The 20,914-nt window shown below is 44.2% G+C and overlaps 1 protein-coding gene across 3 annotated transcripts in view; it reads right to left on the bottom strand.

Annotated features, from left to right (window-relative positions):
• RAI14 (retinoic acid induced 14) overlaps positions 1-20,914 on the bottom strand; it is a 144,483-nt gene that overhangs the window by 100,565 nt on the left and 23,004 nt on the right. For all 3 annotated transcript variants that reach the window (XM_013052040.2, XM_004738048.3, XM_045079458.1), the window contains exon 2: positions 18,029-18,109. In XM_013052040.2, the coding sequence (XP_012907494.1) occupies positions 18,029-18,064 (36 nt within the window). In that variant the 5' untranslated portion in view covers positions 18,065-18,109. The remainder of the gene's footprint in view (positions 1-18,028; positions 18,110-20,914) is intronic.

The following is a 20,914-nucleotide window of genomic DNA, read 5'->3' as shown; positions in this document are numbered from 1 at the left end:
CATAAATACAGTAGACCAAAAAGACATCAAGAGCCTTTTTCTTCCTTCCTTCCGCTTTCTCTCTTCCTGCCTCTATCTCAACTTCTCTCCTCTTGACATTTGTTCAAAGCTTTGATTTTTTTTCCCCTTTGACAGAAGGTCAGAGACGGAGATTTCCTGTCTACAGCTCTGCTTTGTGCTTAAGGAAATGTGAAAAAAGACCTGCATATTTCAAAGGAGGTCATTAGAGCCACTATACACAATAGGATCACGTTCTTTCCTCCCTGTTTGTCCTTCCTGCGTAGAGATTACAAGAAATGTCATGGGCAAGAGGAAGAGGAGGATACACTTTAACTAGGTACCGAGCGAGCCTTGAACACACACCAATTAAGACGCAGATCCTCTCTTCCAGATGCCCGTGGGACTTTGCACAACTGCAGTAAAAATAAATGTACTGCTCTCGGACTCCATTACAGAAGCAATTACCAGTGGACTCAGAGATGGATGGGAGCGGAGGGGGTTACAAAAAGAGACCTGAACAGGAAATACAGAACTTTAAAGCTTAATGAGACTTCGGAGAGCACCTTATTTTACCCACGTGGAAACCCAGGGAGGGGTACGGACTTGCAGAGCCGAGATCAGTAAACATAGCCTGCTGTTCAGGGCCGCAAAACCGCCTGCCCAGTCTTTCTTGACGCCATTGCCATTCGGGAGGAACAGCAAGAGGCTGAGCCAGCCTCTTTGCCTCTCTGGCCTAGTGTTTTACATATTTATCACGTCTTAATAGGCTGTAATTGACGGGGGATGGTGAAAGCTGGAGGTCTTGATTGAGTTAGGGCCTCTTGTTAAAAAGAGGGAAAGTTTTTTCTGGAGTGGAAAGAAGATACTTCTCACGAAATGGAATCCACAGCACAAAGTTCAAGGTCAAAGAGCCACATGTGGCCCATTCAGAGGGGCCCGTCAGATGGCACAGATAACCTGGACTTTCATGCAAACAAAAACACTCCTGCTGTAACAGAAGCCAGCAAGACAGCAAGCGACACAGGTCAGGCGTGAAGAGCTTCATGGTACTTGGTGACACAGAATCACCAACAATAGGCCCAACACCAATGGGATGATGTTCTGAAATGAAAATCCCTTCTGCAAATCCAGGACTCCATGTCTCAAGCACCAGCTTTAAAATGTCAACACCGTGTCTAAATATCAGCCTCAAATCCATTACTCAGCCTGAGATATTTTGAGTAAGGGCCCACCAAATATGGGAAAAATCCCATAAAGCCAGGAAAAAAAAAACCCTTAAGTGACATTCTATTTATGTTTACTTTATCAGTTATCTCATTGTGTCCAGTTTAATGAGTAACTTTTAATATGGGAAGATATACGCATTCCACGGGTCATATAAAACCAAGGCTGCTGAAGTGGGCGATTTAACATTTCAAGGAAACGTATGAATTATGTGAAGGTCAAGTCCCTTTTTTAAAAGTATATTAGGAGGCATAACAAAAATAAGGAAGTGGTTATAAATCTGAGTTCCAAGAATGGTAACTCCCTCGTATGGACGGAGAAAAACAGTGGGATAGAACAATTACATTCCTATGCTACGAGAACACTGAAACAGAACACACACACACACACACACAAACACACACACACACAGGCTAAAATCACATTGAAAAAATGTATTTCATTGAGATGCTCCATATTGAAATGAGTGTGGCTTACCCAGCAGTTCAAATGTCCCTTGAGTTCAGAGAGCAAAAGGCTGGATATCACTTATTTAAACACAGAGCTTATTTGCACACATAGAAAGAAAAAAGGAAAGTGGCCACAAACTGGTCCCACAAGGCAGAACCTCAGTTGACTGGTCGGCTTCAGACCATGAAGAGGAGCTGGCAGTGTTAAGGGAAAGAGCTCAGGTGACCAGTGTCTAGTCACATCCATTCCTACAGATGTGAGCGCTGTCTTTTTTCAATTTCTGGTTCTCCTGTTAGGGTCTAATACCGTGCTATCCAAGAGAAATTTAATGTAAGCCACATTTTACGTTTTTTGATAGCCATATTTTAAAAAATTAAAAGAGCTGAAATTAATTACCTTTGATAAAACTCAATAAAACCAAAATATTATCCTTTCAGCATGAAATCACGATGAAATGAACATGAAAGCGATTAATGGGATAGTTTACATTCTTTTCTCAGGACACGCCATCAAAATCTTGCACGTTTCCAGGAAGTACATCTCAATTCCGATGCTACATTTTTATCAGAAATACCTGACATGCATTTACAGTTCATGAGATTGACCCTCAAAAAAAAAAAAAAAAAAAAAATTCACACACTCAGGTTGTTGTTCCAAACATAAGAAGTTTCCCAATATCAAAAACACACAAGTGTTCTAATATCTGAAGTGAGTATTCTAAAATGTTCATTTATTAAATAAATAAAATTTAAAAATCGCTTTGTCAGTCAGGCAAGCTACATTTCCAGTGCTAAACAGACGCATGTGTAGGTAGGTGGCCACAGGCATGGACAACACTAGTGTGTCCCGCCCTCTCAGAAGTCATCTCGGTTTCCAACTTCCCACGGGATAGAAGTCAGGCAACAAAACAAACTCAAAGTCAGTCCATAGGAAGATAAAAATAATTTCCTCATTACCCAAAACCTTTATGAACTCCAGCTTACGGAATACCGAAAAAGAACAAATATTAGTTCTTCAAGAAACAGATTTCCCGGATGAGCTCTATAACCGGGGATAGAAAGTATCTGAGAAAGGGAAATGAGTATCTTGTGCAGTTTTGTCTTATTTAGTCTTCACAATACCCTTAGGAGGGAGGTATTTTTTCTAAAATTCTTGTTTTTACTAAATAGGAAACCGGCTCAGACTGTTTCAGTCTGAGCATAGGAATGTAATTGTTCTATCCCACTGTTAAGAGATAGTTAAGTGGAGCACACAGAATCTCAGCTTAACTAATGAAAGAGACCAACTTTTAGGAGATCCTGGATTTTGTCACAAAACCCAGCCCAGGGAGTCAAGTAATTCTGGATCCTGCCTCCCTAGGAGAGATCAAAAGACAGACAAAGCATACTAATGGGAGTATGCATCTGCACACCCCTCCATTTTTATTCAAAGTGCCATGATCTATAAACCCTTCACCTGAAATGCAGATCTCTTTCGCAGATCTCTCTCGCAGGACACAGAATCTGGGGGTGGAGCCTAGTGATCAGCAGTTGCAAAGGCTTTGCGGGTGACGGTCCCCTATAGTGAAGTTGACAACTATAGGGCCAGATTAGACCTGATCTTCACTTTGCACCAGAATTTCCTGGCGGGGCGTGGGGAGGGCTTGGTTGGGCCCTGCTCCTAGAACTTCCAGGGAGGTAGATCTGGGATGAACCTAGGAATGTACACGTCTAACAATGTCTCCAGGATCGCGGATGGTCCCAGCATCACACTTGGAAAACGACAGAACTATAGAAAAGATAAATGTATGTAAGCCAAAAGAAAAGAACCACACAAATTCTCTTTAGGAATCTGCTCGTTAGGGCAATTTACTAGTCCTGAAAAGTAACGGATGGGATGAGAGAGGTGCTGGATGTCACCGGTCGTAGCCCCTCCTCTTACTTTCAGGTCAGAATACGTGAACATGTACACCTAAACCTTTAGACCTTTTTACCTTAAGCTACTGATGCTGAAACCTCAGGGCCCCTCACATGTACAGGTTCTTCCAAGGCCTAGAAGTATGTGCGCTCTCTCTTCTCTCCTTATCTCTCTCTCACACACACACACTTTTGGTATTTCTTTGTAAACAAGGAGTCCCGTGTATTTTTGTATAAACTGTAGGTTTCCCCAAACTTGGATCTGCCTTTGGAGACCACTTATCCCTATTCATATCCTTCCGGATTATTTTCCTAGGAAGAGAAAAAATATTAAGATTTTTTAAACATCACAAATCTGCTTAGCACTTGCTTTTATCCCTTAACATATGAAACTGCTTTAATAGACTGATGCAAGTTTTTAATAGCTTTGTAATATGTACTCCAAAAAGACACTCAGCCAGCAGCTTTATTATAATACGTGATTTCCAGTTTTTATGGATGTAAAAGTATCGCCCTGGTGAATAGCCTTAGAACTCAATATTTTTGCCCTTTCCTATTTCCTCAGTATTCCTCTGAGTAGAAGTGTTGATACGTACCATATGCATTTGTTTCTCATTTGTTGTAATTATAATGTCATATAATTTTGTAACTTGAATCTCTCTCCACTTAACTTATCATAGGCACTTTCCCAGTTGCTACATAATTTAAGCTTAACACATTTAAGGACTCTAGAACATTCTTCTCCATGGATGTAAAATAATATATTTGCCTACTCCTGCAAAATTTGGGTTACTCTTCATTTTTTTTTTCTTAAATAATACTACAAAAACACTCCACGTTTCCCACGAGTTCCTTCACAGAGTTTCCCTTAAGCGGGCCAAAAATTGCAACAAGGGCTAACCCAATAGGATTGTTTACAAAGCAGAGGTTTGGGGTAAAGTGAAATGTGCAAGCAGGGTTCACAAGAGGCTGGCAAGTATCAGAATCTCAAAGATAAGGAACGGTCACTACATTCTACCTGGGGCCTAAACGGGAGAACTCGGTCTTGAGGGTTTACTTGAACCGTCTGAAGAATTCTTTCAAAACTAGGAGTAAGCTCTCCTGAATCTTTTTGACAAACGTTAGCAAAATGACTCATAAACTGAGTCACTGACCCATAAAAACTGAATAAGAATCCCAGCATCCTTTAAATGAGGTTGCAACAGCTGCCCCATCATAACCAGGGCCCAAGCACTGTTCTGTTTCTGGTAACAAGGAGCCCTGTTCTTAATAATATCAGGCTCTCTTGCGACCAAAGACACAGATGGCAGCCAGTAAACTGGATTTAAACCTGGATAATTTTTGCCTATGGAACACAGGCTAGTTAATTAATGAGCCTACCCCAAAGCTCCTGACTGGTCTCCTTAGCGCAGCCCTCAAAGCATTTAAGCTAAGGAGTTAGGGATACAAAATCATTTCGCAGTTTGGGCACAAAACAAGTCCACAAATGCGTTGTACAGAACAAGCCAGGCCCTCCAATAATACTCGCCAGTGTCAAGTACAATCAAAAGTCGCGAAGAGGACATTCAAACCATACTCAAGGGCACCCATGCAGAAAATCCTCCTGCCCTTCTGTTTCGGGTTCATGACGTGGGGAGAGTAATAAGTACTGAGCGAAGAGGGGCCAGGGGACTGAGGGGTGATGATGAACTGTGGGTATTCTCATGTTGCTCTTATTCATTCCATGATACCGCTGATACCGCTGACCACGCCAGGGACCGTGAGCTCATCCTATCATGACCCAGACTGCCACCCACCACTCAAAGCCACACAGATGGGGCTTTACACTCAAACCAAAAAGGCAGGAATCCATAGTAACAGACTCCCACAGCCGTGGGGCTTAACTCGCGGAACACTCTCACCCACACCAGAGCTTAACAAAACCACCCAACTTCCCACTACTGGCAGGGCAGAGTCAAAGGCCCCAACACCTGTCCCAGCCCTGGAACCACCCCGGGGCTACCATCGGTGCCCCAGATCTTCACAACCACAACTAGCCTTGTCTAATTCATACCCTTTGTCATTTTTTTCCCATCAGAAAACAATACAAACCCTAAGTCTCAGGGTCCAATTTGCATGAGGTCCTCCCCCTCTGATGGACCCATCCCTCCTTAAAACAAGTCTAACCACTTTGCTTTCTCTGTTCTCCACCCAGCTCTTATCTCTGGCACCAAAGGCTTTCTGGCTAATCCTCTGTGTCTGGCTCACAAGCCTCACTGGAACAGGGTTTGGTCAAAGTTTCCCCATGATTATCACCTGTCAGTTGCCACAGGAAAATTGTAGGGGAGACCGTGAAATCCAATCACAGGCTTCACTTGGCTGGCTGAGATCAGGGTTGTTTTTTGTTTGTTTGTTTGTTTGTTTGTTTGTTTGAATCTCTGGCAGCAACCCCCTCTTCCCTGGAGGGGCAGGTGTGGTTTCTGCCCCCAGCAACCCGGGAAGTTCCTCCCCACCACCACCACCTACTTTCCCTCTGGGATTTGGACAAGTGTTAGAAACTGAATTATGGGTTGAATTCCATCATTCCTGCCTAAGTCTTAACCCTCACCCAATACATCTTGCAACTGTTTGGAAACAAGGGTTGTGGCAGATGTAATTACTTACGGTGAAGTCATTCTGGAAGGAGGAAGGTGGGCTCCTAACCCAACAGGACTGCTGTCCTTCTCAAAAGCAGACATTGGGACAGACAGACCATGGGAAGATGAAGGCAGACATAAGCCAGGGAACAACAATGCCTGCCAGCGAGCCACCGGAAGCATGCAGAGGGCATGGAATGGCATCTCCCTCGAGCCTCACACCTCAATCTCAGCTGTCCCTCCCCCACAAGTGTGCAAGCAAAGCCTCTTTTTTTTTTTTAAAGATTTTATTTATTTATTTGACACTCAGAGATCACAAGTAGGCAGAGAGGCAGGCAAGGAGAGAGAGGAAGGGAAGCAGGCTCCCTGCTGAGCAGAGAGCCAGATGTGGAGCTCGATCCCAGGACCCTGAGATCATGATCTGAGCGAGGGCAGAGGCTTAACCCACTGAGCCACCCAGGTGCCTCCAGACAAAGTCTCTTTATTGCTTAAGACGATCCATTGGTACTACTTGCTAACGAACTAATACAGCAAGTCACCAGGTCAGTTTTCTCATCTGTAAAATGGGGAAATGAATGGCCATTCACTAACAAAGAGGAATAAATTATAATTTGTTAAATTGCTTAGATAACCCCTGACACAGAAGTGCATTTTAATATTAAGTAAATAGTCTCCTTTTTTTTTTTTTTAAATCAAGTGGATTCTTTTTTTTTTTTTGCTTCCTACCATCTCTTCCCACCAAATGGCACAGTGAAATGCAAGTACAATAAAAAGCCCACACCAGGGGCGCCTGGGTGGCTCAGTGGGTTAAGCCACTGCCTTCGGCTCGGGTCATGATCTCAAGGTCCTGGGATCGAGTCCCGCATCGGGCTCTCTGCTCAGCAGGGAGCCTGCTTCCTCCTCTCTCTCTCTCTCTGCCTGCCTCTCTGCCTACTTGTGATCTCTCTCTGTCAAATAAATAAATAAAATCTTAAAAAAAAAAAAAAAAGCCCACACCAGATTTCTCAGGAGATGAGGGTCACTCACACTTGGCTGGCACGCCCAGAACAGGGTGTGGCCCCTGGTGTAGTAAAGGAGTCCAGATTTCCTCCCCGCTCTTCATCTACACCCACACAAAGCACCACATTCCTCCCCACCCCTGCAGCAGCCCCCACCCCAGCGTAGGCCCTTGTCCTGGCCCTTTTTTCTGGTTGGTCTCTTGAAACACCCATTGTCCTTCTGCCCAAAATGCAATCTTCATTAAGCTTCACTCTTCCGATTTGGTGAGTGCTGTGAAGTGTGTAAACCTGGTGATTCACAGACCTGTACCCCTGGGGATAAAAATATATGTTTATAAAAAATAAAAAATTAAAAAAAAAAAAAAAAAAAAAAAAAAAAGCTTCACTCTTCCGTTTCAGCCATTAACCCCCAGCCTTCAGTGTTGTGCAGTCCATCCCTCCTGTCATTTGACTTTATATCCTGTCCTTTACCCACGTTCATCTCCCTCTTAAGTTAGCACCCCCCACCTCCACACCAGTACTGGTTTCCTCTGGCAATCCTAACCTACGCAGTCAGAAGCCCAACCCCAAATCCACCTCCTCTGTGAAACTCCCATGGTGTTTATCACCTGCACTCCTGATGTTGTGAAGGACACAAGCCTTGTACAGCTGTTTCGTGCACATGAGTCCTGGGGTTGTCTGGAGAGTTAACTTTGGAGACCATTCATCACATACCACTGAAGACCTCACTGCTACCAGACACTGGGGTCACTGGTAACATTAGCAACCATTTACTGAGAACGTACTACTTCACAGATTTTATCCTCATCCTCATGATGATGCTAAGGGTAGGGCTGGCATCACCCAGGTTTACAGATAAGAAGCCCAAAGATCAGAGAGATAATATAACTTGCCCAAGATCACACAGGAAATAAGAAACAAAACTGGGACAAAATAGAAGATAGGACTGAGAAATAGTACAATGGATCGGCTATAACCAGAGCCACAGAATATGGATTAAGGCATTGTCCATTTGGAAGGAGGTCAAAAATTATCACATATATAGGACTAAGTATACACACACACACACACACTGACATTCTTCCAAATGGACAATGCCTTAATCACCATTATTTGGATATATAACTCTATGTCTTTTTAGATCTGTATCTCTGAAGGCAGAGCTGTTCAATACTTTAATGACTTAAAGAGGCATGCCGACCAAGTCTATAGAGGAAAAAAAAAATATATGTATATATATATATTTAAATACATATTTTTATATTTATAATTTTTATATTTTGTATATTTATAAATATATAATATAAACATATAATAATATTATATATAATATATAAATATAAAATTATATATATATATAATATATTATATATATTTATATATATATATTATAAGAATCAGAATTTCAAATGATGCAAACACACGTAGAGCAACAGACTTAACCAAACACAATTAATTTTAACTGGGATAATAGATAAATAGAGTGGCCTGAATTTGGGTTCAAATATCCAACAGGACAAGCCCATGAAAAAAAAGATAGGACTTTGCAAGCAAAAGCAGTAGAAAAGAATAAAAAGTAAACCAGACAGGAATCAAGAGGGGACTGCAGCTGCGGAGAAAAACACGATGGTAGCATATATCAAGCAAGCTATATGCCTGGGATACAGAAATGCCACTATTTTAAGTTCTTTGGGGACAAATCTGAAGTTCTGCTCAGAATTCTAAGCCCCACAGTTTTAAGACTCCCAGTGGCACAGATGGGTAGAGGAAATCAATCAATATGAGAATCCTCAGCTTTCCATTTCATAAACTGCAAGCCGACTGAATGCACGTGCTCAGTGTAACCTAAAACCGAGGTTGTAACGGGGTAATTGGAGGCTGACAGCATTCCCAGACTGTCTTAGGAAGGTGTGGATCAGGTCTGGACAGTTCCTATCTGGAGAAGCAATCCCAAAATGCTGGCTGAAAAATAGCATTCTTCATCAGGCTCCCGTTAATCCCAGAGCTTATCAAGGCAGGTCACCTGACACAGGATCCCACCCAAAAGAAGAAGTCTGATGGATAAGCTAATGTCACCAGCTGGTAGCACTCAAGGCAGTTTACATTTCTAACATGGAAAAGGCATTAATTTCCCTGAAACGACATGTTGCAAGCGTCTTGCACCAACAGGACAATGGGGAATTGGCAAGTAGCAACCACTATTCCCCTCTGGGGTAAAAAAGAATCAAAATGAAGAACATTCAGCACACCCTTCTCATCCAACTCCCACACAAGGTTCACCATGGAGAGCGCTTGTGGCTGAGTAGACTCATTTTCTAGGGCTGCCTCAAAGGGGTACCTCAACCGGATGGTTGGAACACGAGCAATATATTGTCTTACGTTCCCAAGGCTAGACATCAAGGTGTCCGCAGGGCTGGTTCCTTCTGAGGGCTGTTCATGCCTCTCTCCACACTTCAAGTGGTTTTCCCACAATCTCTGGCAGTCCCCGGCTTTAAGCAGCAACACCCACATCCCTGCCTGCATATTCCCACGGTGTTCTCCCAGTGTCTTCCCAGTTTTCCCTCTGTACACGTCTGTCTCTGTGTCTAAATCTCTGCTTTTTAGAAGGACGCCAGTCATACTGGATTACAGCCTACCCTAATGACCTCATTTTTACAATAAGTTGATTACTTCTATAGAGATCCTATTTCCAAAAAGGTCGCATTCTGAGGCACTGGAGGGTAGGACTTCGATATATCTTTTTGGGGCAAAGCGGGGGAGAAGCAGGAAACTCAGCCACAGCCCTGAGTTCATCTTCCCCAGTGTCCATTCCACCTGCCTCTCTGGACTTAGCCAGTTTTGTGGCTGCCAGCTGGAGGAGAGGTTCCCTGCGTCCCTTGCAGCTAGACAAGGGCATGTGACTAAGTTCCAGTCGCTTCCATGCGAGGGCAAGGATGTGCGAACCTTCAGGGTCACAGCCCTTAAAAAGGAAAATGCCTAAGCTCCTTTCTCACTCTACCCAAGTCTGAAGGAGCCAGAAATATGCAACAGAAACAGCACACCCTAGACCAGTGCTGCCCAGAAGAATTATAATGCAAGATTTTCAAGCTTCTGGGAGGCTTATTTAAAAAATAAAAAGGGTGGGTGCCCAGGTGGCTCAGAGGGTTAAGCCTCTGCCTTCGGCTCAGGTCATGGTCTCAGGGTCCTGGGATTGAGCCCCTCGTTGGACTCTCTGCTCAGCAGGGTGCCTACTTCCTCCCCCTCTCTCTGCCTGCCATTCTGCCTACTTGTGATCTCAAATAGATAAAATCTTAAAAAAAATTTAAAAATAAAAAAGAACAATGAAATGAATCTTAAATATTTACTTAATCTAATATGTCCAGAATATGAGCACTTCAGTAGTAGAATGATGAAAAAAATTGAGATATTTTACGTGCTTTTTCTGGTGCTAAGCCTCTGAAGTCTGGTGTGTATTTTACAATTACAGCATATCTTAATTTGGACTAGCCACATCTTGAATGGTCACAAGCCACATGTGGCAACTGGCTACTGCGATGTAAGGTGTAGCTCTGGAGGGCGGCAAAAGGACATCATTAGTTCTGGGTCCCTGGATGAATCTATGGGGCACCACTAACCTGCTGGCTCTGGAGTCCTTGAAACTTTAGGAAAACAACTTCTATCTCATTGGATTTCAGGACATTGTGTTATAACAGCTTATCCCATATCAATAATGTCCACTGGACCTCACAGAAGGACCCTGGAGCTTTTCAGTTATGAAACAACCCTTCCAAGAATGGACAGCTCCATGAATTCACACTGACTCCTATGAAAAGCCCACCAAAAAAAGTAGCCCCAGTCTGAAAAGTTGCCATAGCAACCTTGTCAGCATTGGGAAAGTCATCTCAGAATAAACCCATCCAAGGAGAACATGGGGTTCCTCAGAGTGTCTCTTGTTCTAGTCCCACATTATAAATCTCTTCGTTCCCCAGCCTACAGGACAGCCCAGGGGGAAAAGCAGGAGGTGGAGAACATCAGATCATTTGGCTTCCCAAGAAAATCAAAATCAAATCCTTTCGGAAAATACTGTCCAAAAAGTTAAAATGTTTTTCATTAATGCAATAAAAACCACCCTAAGAACTGGGCCATCAAGCCGATCACAACGTGAGGACTTTCCTTGTTTAAAAGGAGGCAGGCACCCAAACAAAAGGGAAGTCAAGGCTAGTCACCTCATCTTATAGACTATGTTGGGCCCTTAGCTAATGCGGACACAGACTGCCATATAAATGAAAATAATCACCTCTACGCAGCAAAGATTTCTGGGTGGAAACTCAACAGAAAAGCACTGCAGGAAGAATCCAGAAGCAACTCTTATTTCACTCCCAAGGAAAAGTTACATACAAGAATTTGTCACCCAAACAACATCGAGGTCAGCAAGAGTTCCAAATGATTAGGTAATTAATTCTGAATACAGCGATAAGAAGTAAAAACCTACATGATTCATTGCTTATGTAGACTCTCAGATTTCCCCAAGTTTGGGGGCCAGGTTTGGAGTTTCACAATCGTCTCCAGCTACATCTGGAACAGATCAAGTTTAACCAAGATTTCCTGGACTTACAGTCTGGGGGAGCCAGAATGCAGCTGTGACCAGGTAGGCAGCAAGGAAGCTCTATTTAGAAATTGACATGTTTGGTTTGGTTTTGTGATATCGACATGGTTGCCAGCTCCAGTAGAAGAGGAGAAGTAGCATCTGTTCTCTCCTGCTTTAAAAGTTAAGGCTGCGATGTATTTGCCTCCCAGGAAACAACCAACTCAAGGTTTTCCCTGATCCTCCTCTGCCCTGGGAATGCCACGAACGCTGGTGAGCTCTGCCACTACAGACAGCGTTCTCAGGATGCAAAGTCATTGCCTGGGTCTTCGTGCTTAGGGAGACAGAGCAGAATTCATCTCGTGCTGTTTCAGGCTTTGGAATTTGGGGAAGAGAATGCCCTGGGTCAGCAAGTGTGTGTAGCGGTCAACAGCACACACTCTGGAGGCCAGAAAAAGCAGAGTTCAGACCACTCTGCCATTCATCAACTATGTGACTTTGGAGAAGCTACTTAACTTCCCTTGACATTCATTTCTTCCTCTGTGAAATGTTATTAGAACAATGGTCTTAACTGGAAAAAGTATGGTAAGCATTACACGATAAAGAGCAGGTGAAAGCCTCAGTACGGTGGCTGGCATGTAGCAAGCATTCAATAAAGGAGCGCTCTTCTCATTTCTGTTGTCCTTGGTCAGCGATCCATATGTTTACTCTTGCAATGCATATTATGCATTAGGCACATTTAAAAAAAAAAAACGGGACACTCCAGCCTCCCTCTCTTAGACACTGAACATAATCTGCAAGAAACTATGGCACTGAAGTCATAAGCACACATGCCGGGGGGCGGGGGCAGCAAAGCTTCAGAGAATCTTCTCTTAAATGGAGAAGCAAGGAGGTATCCTTTGGGTTGAATTGTGTTCCACTGCCCACCCCCTTCCCTTACTCCCCACCAGAACTGATGCATTGAAGTTGTGAAGCACCTCAGAACTGGACCCAATCTGGAGATGGGGTCTTTACAGAGGTAAGGAGTCAAGTTAAACTGAGGTCAGTAGGGCGGGCCCTACCTAATCCCACAGAATCGTGTCCCTACAACAAGGGGAGATCTGGACACAGAGACGCGCCTCCAAGGAGGGTCATGTCTAAAGAGGGAGGCGGAGATCAGGTGATGCGTCTATGAGCCGGTGATTGCCAGAAAACCATGAGAAGCCAGGAAAGGCTTGGAACAAACTGGCCTTCACAGCCCTCCCGGGAACCAGCCCCACTGACACCCTGAACCCAGACTTGCAGCCTCCAGAACTGGGAGACAAGACATTTCAGTTGTTCGAGGCCCTGGGCCTGTGTTTACAGCAACCCTAGGAAATTAATACAAGGTGAAACGGGGTAGCAGGCAGATTCCCCATTCAGAAGGGCTCACAAGACCTGGAAAATATGTAGCATGACACAAACCTGATCAAATTTCTCTCCAGAAGTTTACGAGAGTCTCATACCTCCACCCAAAAAGGTCATCTCTGCTGTATTTTGACATTATGTCTGCTGAAAAAGAGGCTTAGCTTTACAAAAGATTTGGCCAAGGTTCTTCAGTCAACAGAGAGACTTGGATTTTAAATATTCCCATTGTGTGTGTGTGTGTGTGTGTGTGTGTCTGTGTGTGTGTGCGTGCACACGCGCATACATGGTGGGGAGGGAGACTCGGGTGTCTGTAAAACCTTATTATAAATGACCAAAAACTCCCTGGGGAGAAAAAGAAGAAAACCACCTTGGCAGAGATGTGGATGATCGACCTTCCTAAGAACAGTTCTCTCACACAGGCAACAAATTCAGACTCCTGTCTGAGCAGGATGTGTCTGGTTCCTCCAGAGTCACAGGCCATGTGCATTTCTTTGGCTGAAAGCTGCAATCATTAGTAGCTGCTACCTAAAGAAATGCCACCGATTTCATAGCTCATGGAGCCAGCCATTTTGAACTGGCTGCCTTGACCTCCCCCACCCCCATGGAATGTCCACTGCTTCCCTATTACAATGAAAAACGTAATTAGGAACAAATCTTTCCTAAAATTAAACCCACGCCCCCAATGTAAACTTTGAAGGCCTCAGTCATGTCTAAGAGGCATTTCTCAAGATTTGTTACAAAGATCTTTCAACCCCATTTCCCATCCCTCAGGCTCCACCCATTTCACTCAAGGCACCAAAAATTGGCATTGACAAAGAAATTCCAGAAGCCTGAGCATTTTCTTAACAAAGAGAAATCCCAACCTTCTTGGCCTCATTTCTCATGATGACAGCTCATTTTTCCATGTGGAACCGAGTACTGGTGGCTGCAAAAATTTAAAGAGGTAAAGAAGCCACTTGCAAACTCTAGTCATAAAAGATATAAATAATGAGGATTTAAAACTCTGTGCTCATTTTATAAGCATAAAAGTCAAGCATGTCCATTTTTAAAACGAGAGTGAAAATTTATAATGTTTTTATTAAAAGACTCAGCCATGCCACAGGCTCTCTCCTGGGTTCTTGGAAGTATGACTGTTTTGCACGTCAAGGGCAAGTTTCTGAAACGGAGCCTCCCCACTGTGCTCTGGGGCTGGCTCCCCCAGCACTCCCCTCCCCAGCATTCCTCTCCCCCTGCACTCACAGCCAATGTTCCAAATCCTGGAGGCCTGAAGGGAAAAATCTCCCCCTCTGTAAAGCTCCCCCAATCTCTCCATTTCCAATGACTCAACCCCTCCGAAAACGGACAGCATTCATCATCCAGACCCTGCAATCTGACAACTGGTTGTACCATCACTGCGGAAGGCCCCCTTTACTCTCTGCATCACATCCGGTTTGTATTTCGCCTTGGTTGATTCCTGCATGGACTTTTTCTCCTCCTGTCTTGGTTTGTGAGTTTTTTCAAGACAAGAGGTGCACCTCACATTTCTCCTCTATGTTCTCTAGAATCTAACCCAAGTTTAAGGATGCCCAAAATAAAGTTATACATGTCAAGTGAAAGACGTCATCCACCGAAGGGCAAGCGCTGAGCTCCATAATTCTCTCTGACTCCTGTGGGTTCCTGCAGGCTCCCAAGTGTGCACGGAGAGCAACGGGACAATGACAGTCCCTAACCACAGCCCAGAGAGCTGGGCTCGTCCCCCTGTTATACTCACATAAACCTGCTCTTGACCGGGTAGACAGCCGAGTCAAAAGTGTTCCGGGAAGGACACCAGGATTAAATCTCTACACGCATGATGGTCCTGGAGTGGCACGGTGACCTTAAGGCCATCCAGGAGGGCCTCCTTTGGGCCACTCTTGTCCTTTCTCACTCCTTGCTCTCAATGGCCTCCAACTGATCGGCCACAGACCTCCCAGGAACAGGCTGGCTGAAATGCGATCATACCATTGGGTCACCTGCCTTCTCTTGATGAAAGCACAAACATGATCTGCTTCCCTCTTCTCTCCTACCTCCCAGAAATACAAAGAACCCTTTCTTCCCTCTACTCCCTTCAGCCTCACACAAAGACAAGCAGGAAAATTTGATGGCTGGTGGTTTAGGATTGTTATTTCAGAGAGACCACTCACTTCCGGTAAGGAAGATTCCAGTTCGGCTCATTTAACTAAATATAAATCATTTGAAACTTGTTTTTCGCTTAGTAAGTGACGTGTATGTGCATATACATATGCCAAAAACTTCAAACCACAAGACACACATTGGAAACCAAGCCTACCTGCTCCACTCACCCCAGCTTCCCCCTTTGAGGCAGCAACTGTTACCAGATTATTCTGCCCTCCAGACCAGAGACACTTTACAAACCCTATTTTTTTTATCAGGGGTTTCAGATTAAGATAAAGGAATCAGCATTTACCCTGCATCACCTGAATGCCAGGCCCTAGGCTTTGTGTTTTACATACATCAGCACATTTAACCTTCATGACAACTCGGTAAGGTTCACATGATTTTCCCCATCTTCAGGTGAGGAACCTGAGGGTCAGGAAGGTAAGAGACTTGCCGAAGGGCACCAAACTGGATCCAAAGTCACTCTTCCAAGCTCCTGCCTGGAGTCAACGGGTTCCAAAGTCAACTCTCCATTCAACTTTCGTTTTAGGAGGCCTGTGCTTTGGAATGGGGCTGCCATGGCAGAAAAATGGATGGTACAAAGTACATCCAGACAAGTTACTATACCTTCCTAGGTTTCCATTTCTCCGGCTGTAAAATGAGTCTAATGGTAATACCTAACATGTACGGTTCAATGAATTTCACCCAATGAGCTTTGCATTGTACCTGACCGAGGTCAGTCCTTCCTCATGGTTAGTTATCACATGGCTGATGAACAAACTAACAAACTGATACACAGACCCCAAATTTGATATTTTGATCAAATATGAAAAGCCATTTGATACCGTCTGGCCTCATGATAACAATCTCCTTTGCTCCAGAAGCCCAAGCTGCATCTCTAACATTTCTTCTCTTAGCACCAAATTCCAAAAGCACAGTCTTCTTCCTGCCAAATCCCAGCAGCTTTTAATAATGTTATTACTGTGGATTCTTAATCGCGGAAATAGTCCCATTTTTATTTAAAAACCTCGATTCCAGCAACACTCTCCCTCCTACCACCAGTATTTAATTTTTTAAACCCAACGTTTATGTGTCTTGTCATTTCCCCCCGCCCCTGTTCATATATCCCGGAACTCTAGACGGATTAAATTTTGCTAAAATAATCTCAGCTTGTATAAATGGAAGCTACCCAAATTTCCTTAGAATGGAAAAGACATTTGTTAACCTGGTCACAAGACGTACAAACCCATATCCGCTGCTTGACTTTTCCCTCCTCACTGAAAGCCACAGGAGCTCTGCTGGCTTGGGTATCATGGGGCCAGCAGATGGGGAGGCTGAAGGGGTTTCTCAGGGGAGCAGCAGGGGCAAGAGGCTAAGGAAGTCAGATGACCAAGGCTCTCAGGGGCCAGGGGCAAAGTGGAGGCCTCTGGCCAAGTCACTTCACATTTTCTGAGTTCCACTTAACTTACCTCAAGAATGTGAAGGTAAAAAACCCAATTTTTCCCTAAAATCCCTTTCTAGCTCTAACCTCTAAGTGAGAGAAAAATTTGCAACCATCCCACAGGCATCTTAACTAGTCTGGGCCCCATCAGCACAAAAGATAAGCTTCAGCCAAAAGGAGCTGTACGCCTATGGCCTGTTAGCCATCAAAGGTACAGCCTCCATTTATTTTAAAAACTGGGGTGTGTTGGGGCACCTGGGTGGCTCAGTGGGTTAAAGCCTCTGCCTTCAGCTCAGGTCATGATCTCAGGGTCCTGGGATCGAGCCCCACATCGTGCTCTCTGCTCAGCAGGGAGCCTGCTTCCCTCTCTCTCTCTGCCTGCCTCTCTGCCTACTTGCGATCTCTGTCCATCAAGTAAATAAATAAAATCTTTTTTAAAAAAATTAAAAAAAAAAACAAAACAAAACAAAAATGGGGGTGTGTCAACCTGTCCTAGAATTCATGGCAAAACGATAAAAATCCAGGTTCACCTCTGGTTACTTCATTTTAAAGGAGAGCCAAGCAAGCTCTGGATGAGGGTTGACATATCTTAGCTTCCATCTGATGTCCTGCCATGAATTTCTCCCATTCAACAATTCTGTTCAAAGCATCCAGAGCCCCAGCGGGGTTTCAGAAGTGACCTTGCATTAAGACAGCACGTGTATAAGAATGTTGTGCTATTTTTCTCCAGTTTCTCCTCTTGGAGACTTCATTTCATACCCCGACATCGGGACTGGTTCCTCCAACCCGAAATCTTATACGATGGATAACGAATGAGTAAGAACCCCAGGAATTCAGGGGGAGTCGAGGTGCAGGCAGCAAGAGATACTGTTGTTTTACCACAAAAACCTTAACAGAGAGTTTGAAAAAACAAAAACAAAAACCTTCTTAAAGCCAAAGATGAACCAAGCGAACACGTAATTCCTTAACTACTCTCACCAGGCCATCTTCCTCCAAAACGGACATTCTGAATCAGATTTGGGGGACTTAGAAATGCCAAGGTTTTTACCAATTCTTTTCTTTAAGATGTTGGAATGGACTGTTTCTTTCTCTACAAGGCACAGACTGCAGGACTGAAGAAGTCATTTTCAAAAGCTATGGACACAAACAGCACAAAGCGCGCCATTCACAAGAGCCACCCAGAGCTGAGGGCCAGGGCGCTTCTGGTTCCTGTAGCTGATTAACTCAGGGCCTTATCACGGTGGGAGTGGAGAGCTGTGACTCCTGCCCCAGGAGAGGGAGCGTGGAGCCGACAGACCGGTGAGTCACCACCTACTTACATCGCTCTTCCTGAACTTGGCTTTCAAGCTCTTCATGTTTAGTCCAGTCAGCTTTCCCAAGCTCTAGAGATTTTTCAACACCTAAGCAGAGAATGGGAAAAAAAAAAAGAAAAAAAATTAAATCTTTAGGTTCCCAAATAAACCCCACAGATATTCCCTCCTGATGAGATGATGACTTTTTGGCCGCGGGCCATCGGGACTGAGTTAGGAAGATGTTCAGAATCAGAAGCTAAGAAGTGTAAAGAACATGTTATTTCCCCTCGCTGTAGTCCCTAGAACCTTCTGACACTCTCAAGTTCACCAAAACTTTATTAAATGTCAGCTTCCCCAAGGTTAAAAGTAGAATGAGTTTCCCGTCACTGTACAAGAGGAGCTGCATGCCGCAAGGGTTCATGGTACGATCACTCCATCGCCTCCTTTTGAAGGGCCATGATAGTAAGGAGTGACAAGGAAAACAGTTCATATTCCAGATGCCATTCATTCCCTATTTATTTTTCTCAGCGTGGCTTCTCTTTTTTTTTTTTTTTTTTTCCCCTCCCAAATGCACGCTCAGGGCAGTTAGTAAAAAATACCAGGAACAACCAAACCTCCCTCTTCAAAGACCTCATTCTGCAGGAAGCCACTCTAAACAATGAAAAAGGCTCCCATCCTCCAACCCCAAGGTCTCAAGGGACCAAAGGATTCCCAGTTGGAGCTGGCAAACTCTTAAGAAATGACCTCCTTGAGGAGGTCTGAGGTCTCCTGGAAAGTGAATGTAATTTAAAAAAAAAAATACATATGTACTTTTTTCCCCCAGGGAAGGTAGTTCCCAGTTTTCACTGGATTCTGCAAGGAGTTGTCACCCTTCAGAAGTTAAGACGGTTGATCCAAGCTAAGTCCCGAGGTGGTGATGGAACCTCAGAGACATTAGGAAACCCGAGCTCAGTGGACTGCCTTTCCCATTGCCCTACGAGTCCAAAACTAAAACCAAAACACAGAATCCTGTGCTAAAATATAGTATAGACTATCTTTTCCACCCTCAAAAATTGGAAAATTACAGAGCATGGAACCTTTGCATTTAAGCCAAAAGGGCAAGAAAATCTAGGTGCAAGTTCCCAGCACACAGGAAGCGCTCAATAAATGTCACGTCAAGCCTCACCTGACAAAGTGAGAACAGACGAACTTGAACAGTACGAGCCATTAGAGCACCAAGGAATAGCACTTCCATGTTTAATCGCAGCTGGCCTTTCATTTTCAAAAAGCCTTTCAAGGCCATCTCCTGTTCCTCCACCATCTTATTCTGGACCAAAGACTAAACTTATTCTGGACTAAACTGAAAAATACAAGCAACTGAGTGGCTATACTCATCCCTCCTCGGGTCCTCATCATGGCCTCCAGAAGTCGTCCAGCGATATTCTGGCTTGTATTCTAACATCGTTTACTTTCATTTTTGCCGCTGTCATTAAACAGGGCTTGGGACAGATGGGGCAAAAACCCAGATAATCATAAAGCACTTGGATGACATTAATCTGGAGGCCACACCCCACTGCAGTCTCACTGGGGTCCTTTTCCATCTTCCCAGCCTGAGCAGGCGTGACTGTGTTGCCTTGGAAACCACACAGGCTGTAATTAGACCTTGTTAATTGCCCAGCATTTAACCAGAGGCTGGGCTGGTACCTGAACAGCGGAGTGCAAATTCCAGGACAGCTTCTCGCTATTGGCTGGTAGGTATGAATCCGAATCAGAAGGCCCTGGGGACAATTTCCTAAATGCAAAATCCTAGTCCACATCTTGTGGAAACAACTTCAGGGAGCGGGGCCCAGGCATCTCCCTGTTTGTATCTTTTGCGCAGTGAGGTCTGAGAATCTCGAAGTGAGTTAGATGAGGCAGGGAACCCAACTGTCAAAGTGCAGGATTATACAACAGACATTTTTCATGTTATAGCAAACCACCTTTTGATGAATCCAAGCAGAAATCATGGTAATCAGACACTCACAAACCGCCACGGGCTCATGGTTCTCCATGAAAACAGTAATCAGCCTTTGAGTTCAACTCCTTCCACCTTTGGGTAAAGGGTCAATAACCAAGGAGCCCAATCCATGTAACAGGAAAGGGAGAAAAGAGAAGCCAAGGCTTTCGGAGTCCACAAACTGTGTAGCCCACCAAGGGAGAACCACCCAAAGCATTCCTTCGGTTATAGGACACAGTGTCTTAGACAATGGTGGGTTAAGATGTTTATCTGAGTTCATGGGGGTTTTTGTGGGTGTTGTGCTTTTTCCTATGTGCTTGTTTTGTCTTTTTTTTTTTTTTTAAATTATGGCAGTGAGAACATGCAAACTCCTATTTGAAGAAGATTAAGTAAATAAAGCACTTAATTCCCAAAATTCCCAGGAGCAGATATTAGCTGTGAAGTGCAGGTCTTCCTGGAGTCATGGGTCTGGGTGTGTGATAGCTGGGTGGTCCATGGGTACAACTCCCAGATGAAAGAGGTAGAGGTCAAGGGTAAAGAGGTTCTGGAAATTTTTAGAAACAAGAACTATAGCCCGGGGGGTAATTAAAGTTAGTAAAAGGTCACTGTTTTCCTGCTATTCATGGAAGGATCTAGCACCTGGAAGTCATGACGAACGGGAAGCAAGCTGCCCCTGACACGATGCTGGATTCTGTGTGCCCCGGCATCTTCTCTTCCCCAAGAAGACCCATGGGCAAATCAGGGACTGAACTTCCTTGGGTCTGCTGAAATCTCACAGGCCCAATTCCCAAATCCAAACTTCCAAATCCCAAATTAGGTGACAGCCTGTCTTGACAACAAGTGACATCAGTATATCTTGGCTACACTGATAGCAGTCCTTGGACCAGCCACTTGCTCAAGACAACTCAGTTCAAAAGAGCTGCAGTGAAAGTGAATCA

The sequence above is a fragment of the Mustela putorius genome, unplaced genomic scaffold (assembly GCF_011764305.1).
Source record: "Mustela putorius furo isolate JIRA1106 unplaced genomic scaffold, ASM1176430v1.1 tig00000407_pilon_pilon_pilon, whole genome shotgun sequence".
NCBI lineage: Eukaryota > Metazoa > Chordata > Mammalia > Carnivora > Mustelidae > Mustela > Mustela putorius.
The sequence above is the reverse complement of the archived record's forward strand: the minus strand, read 5'-3'. Positions and strand labels throughout refer to the sequence as shown.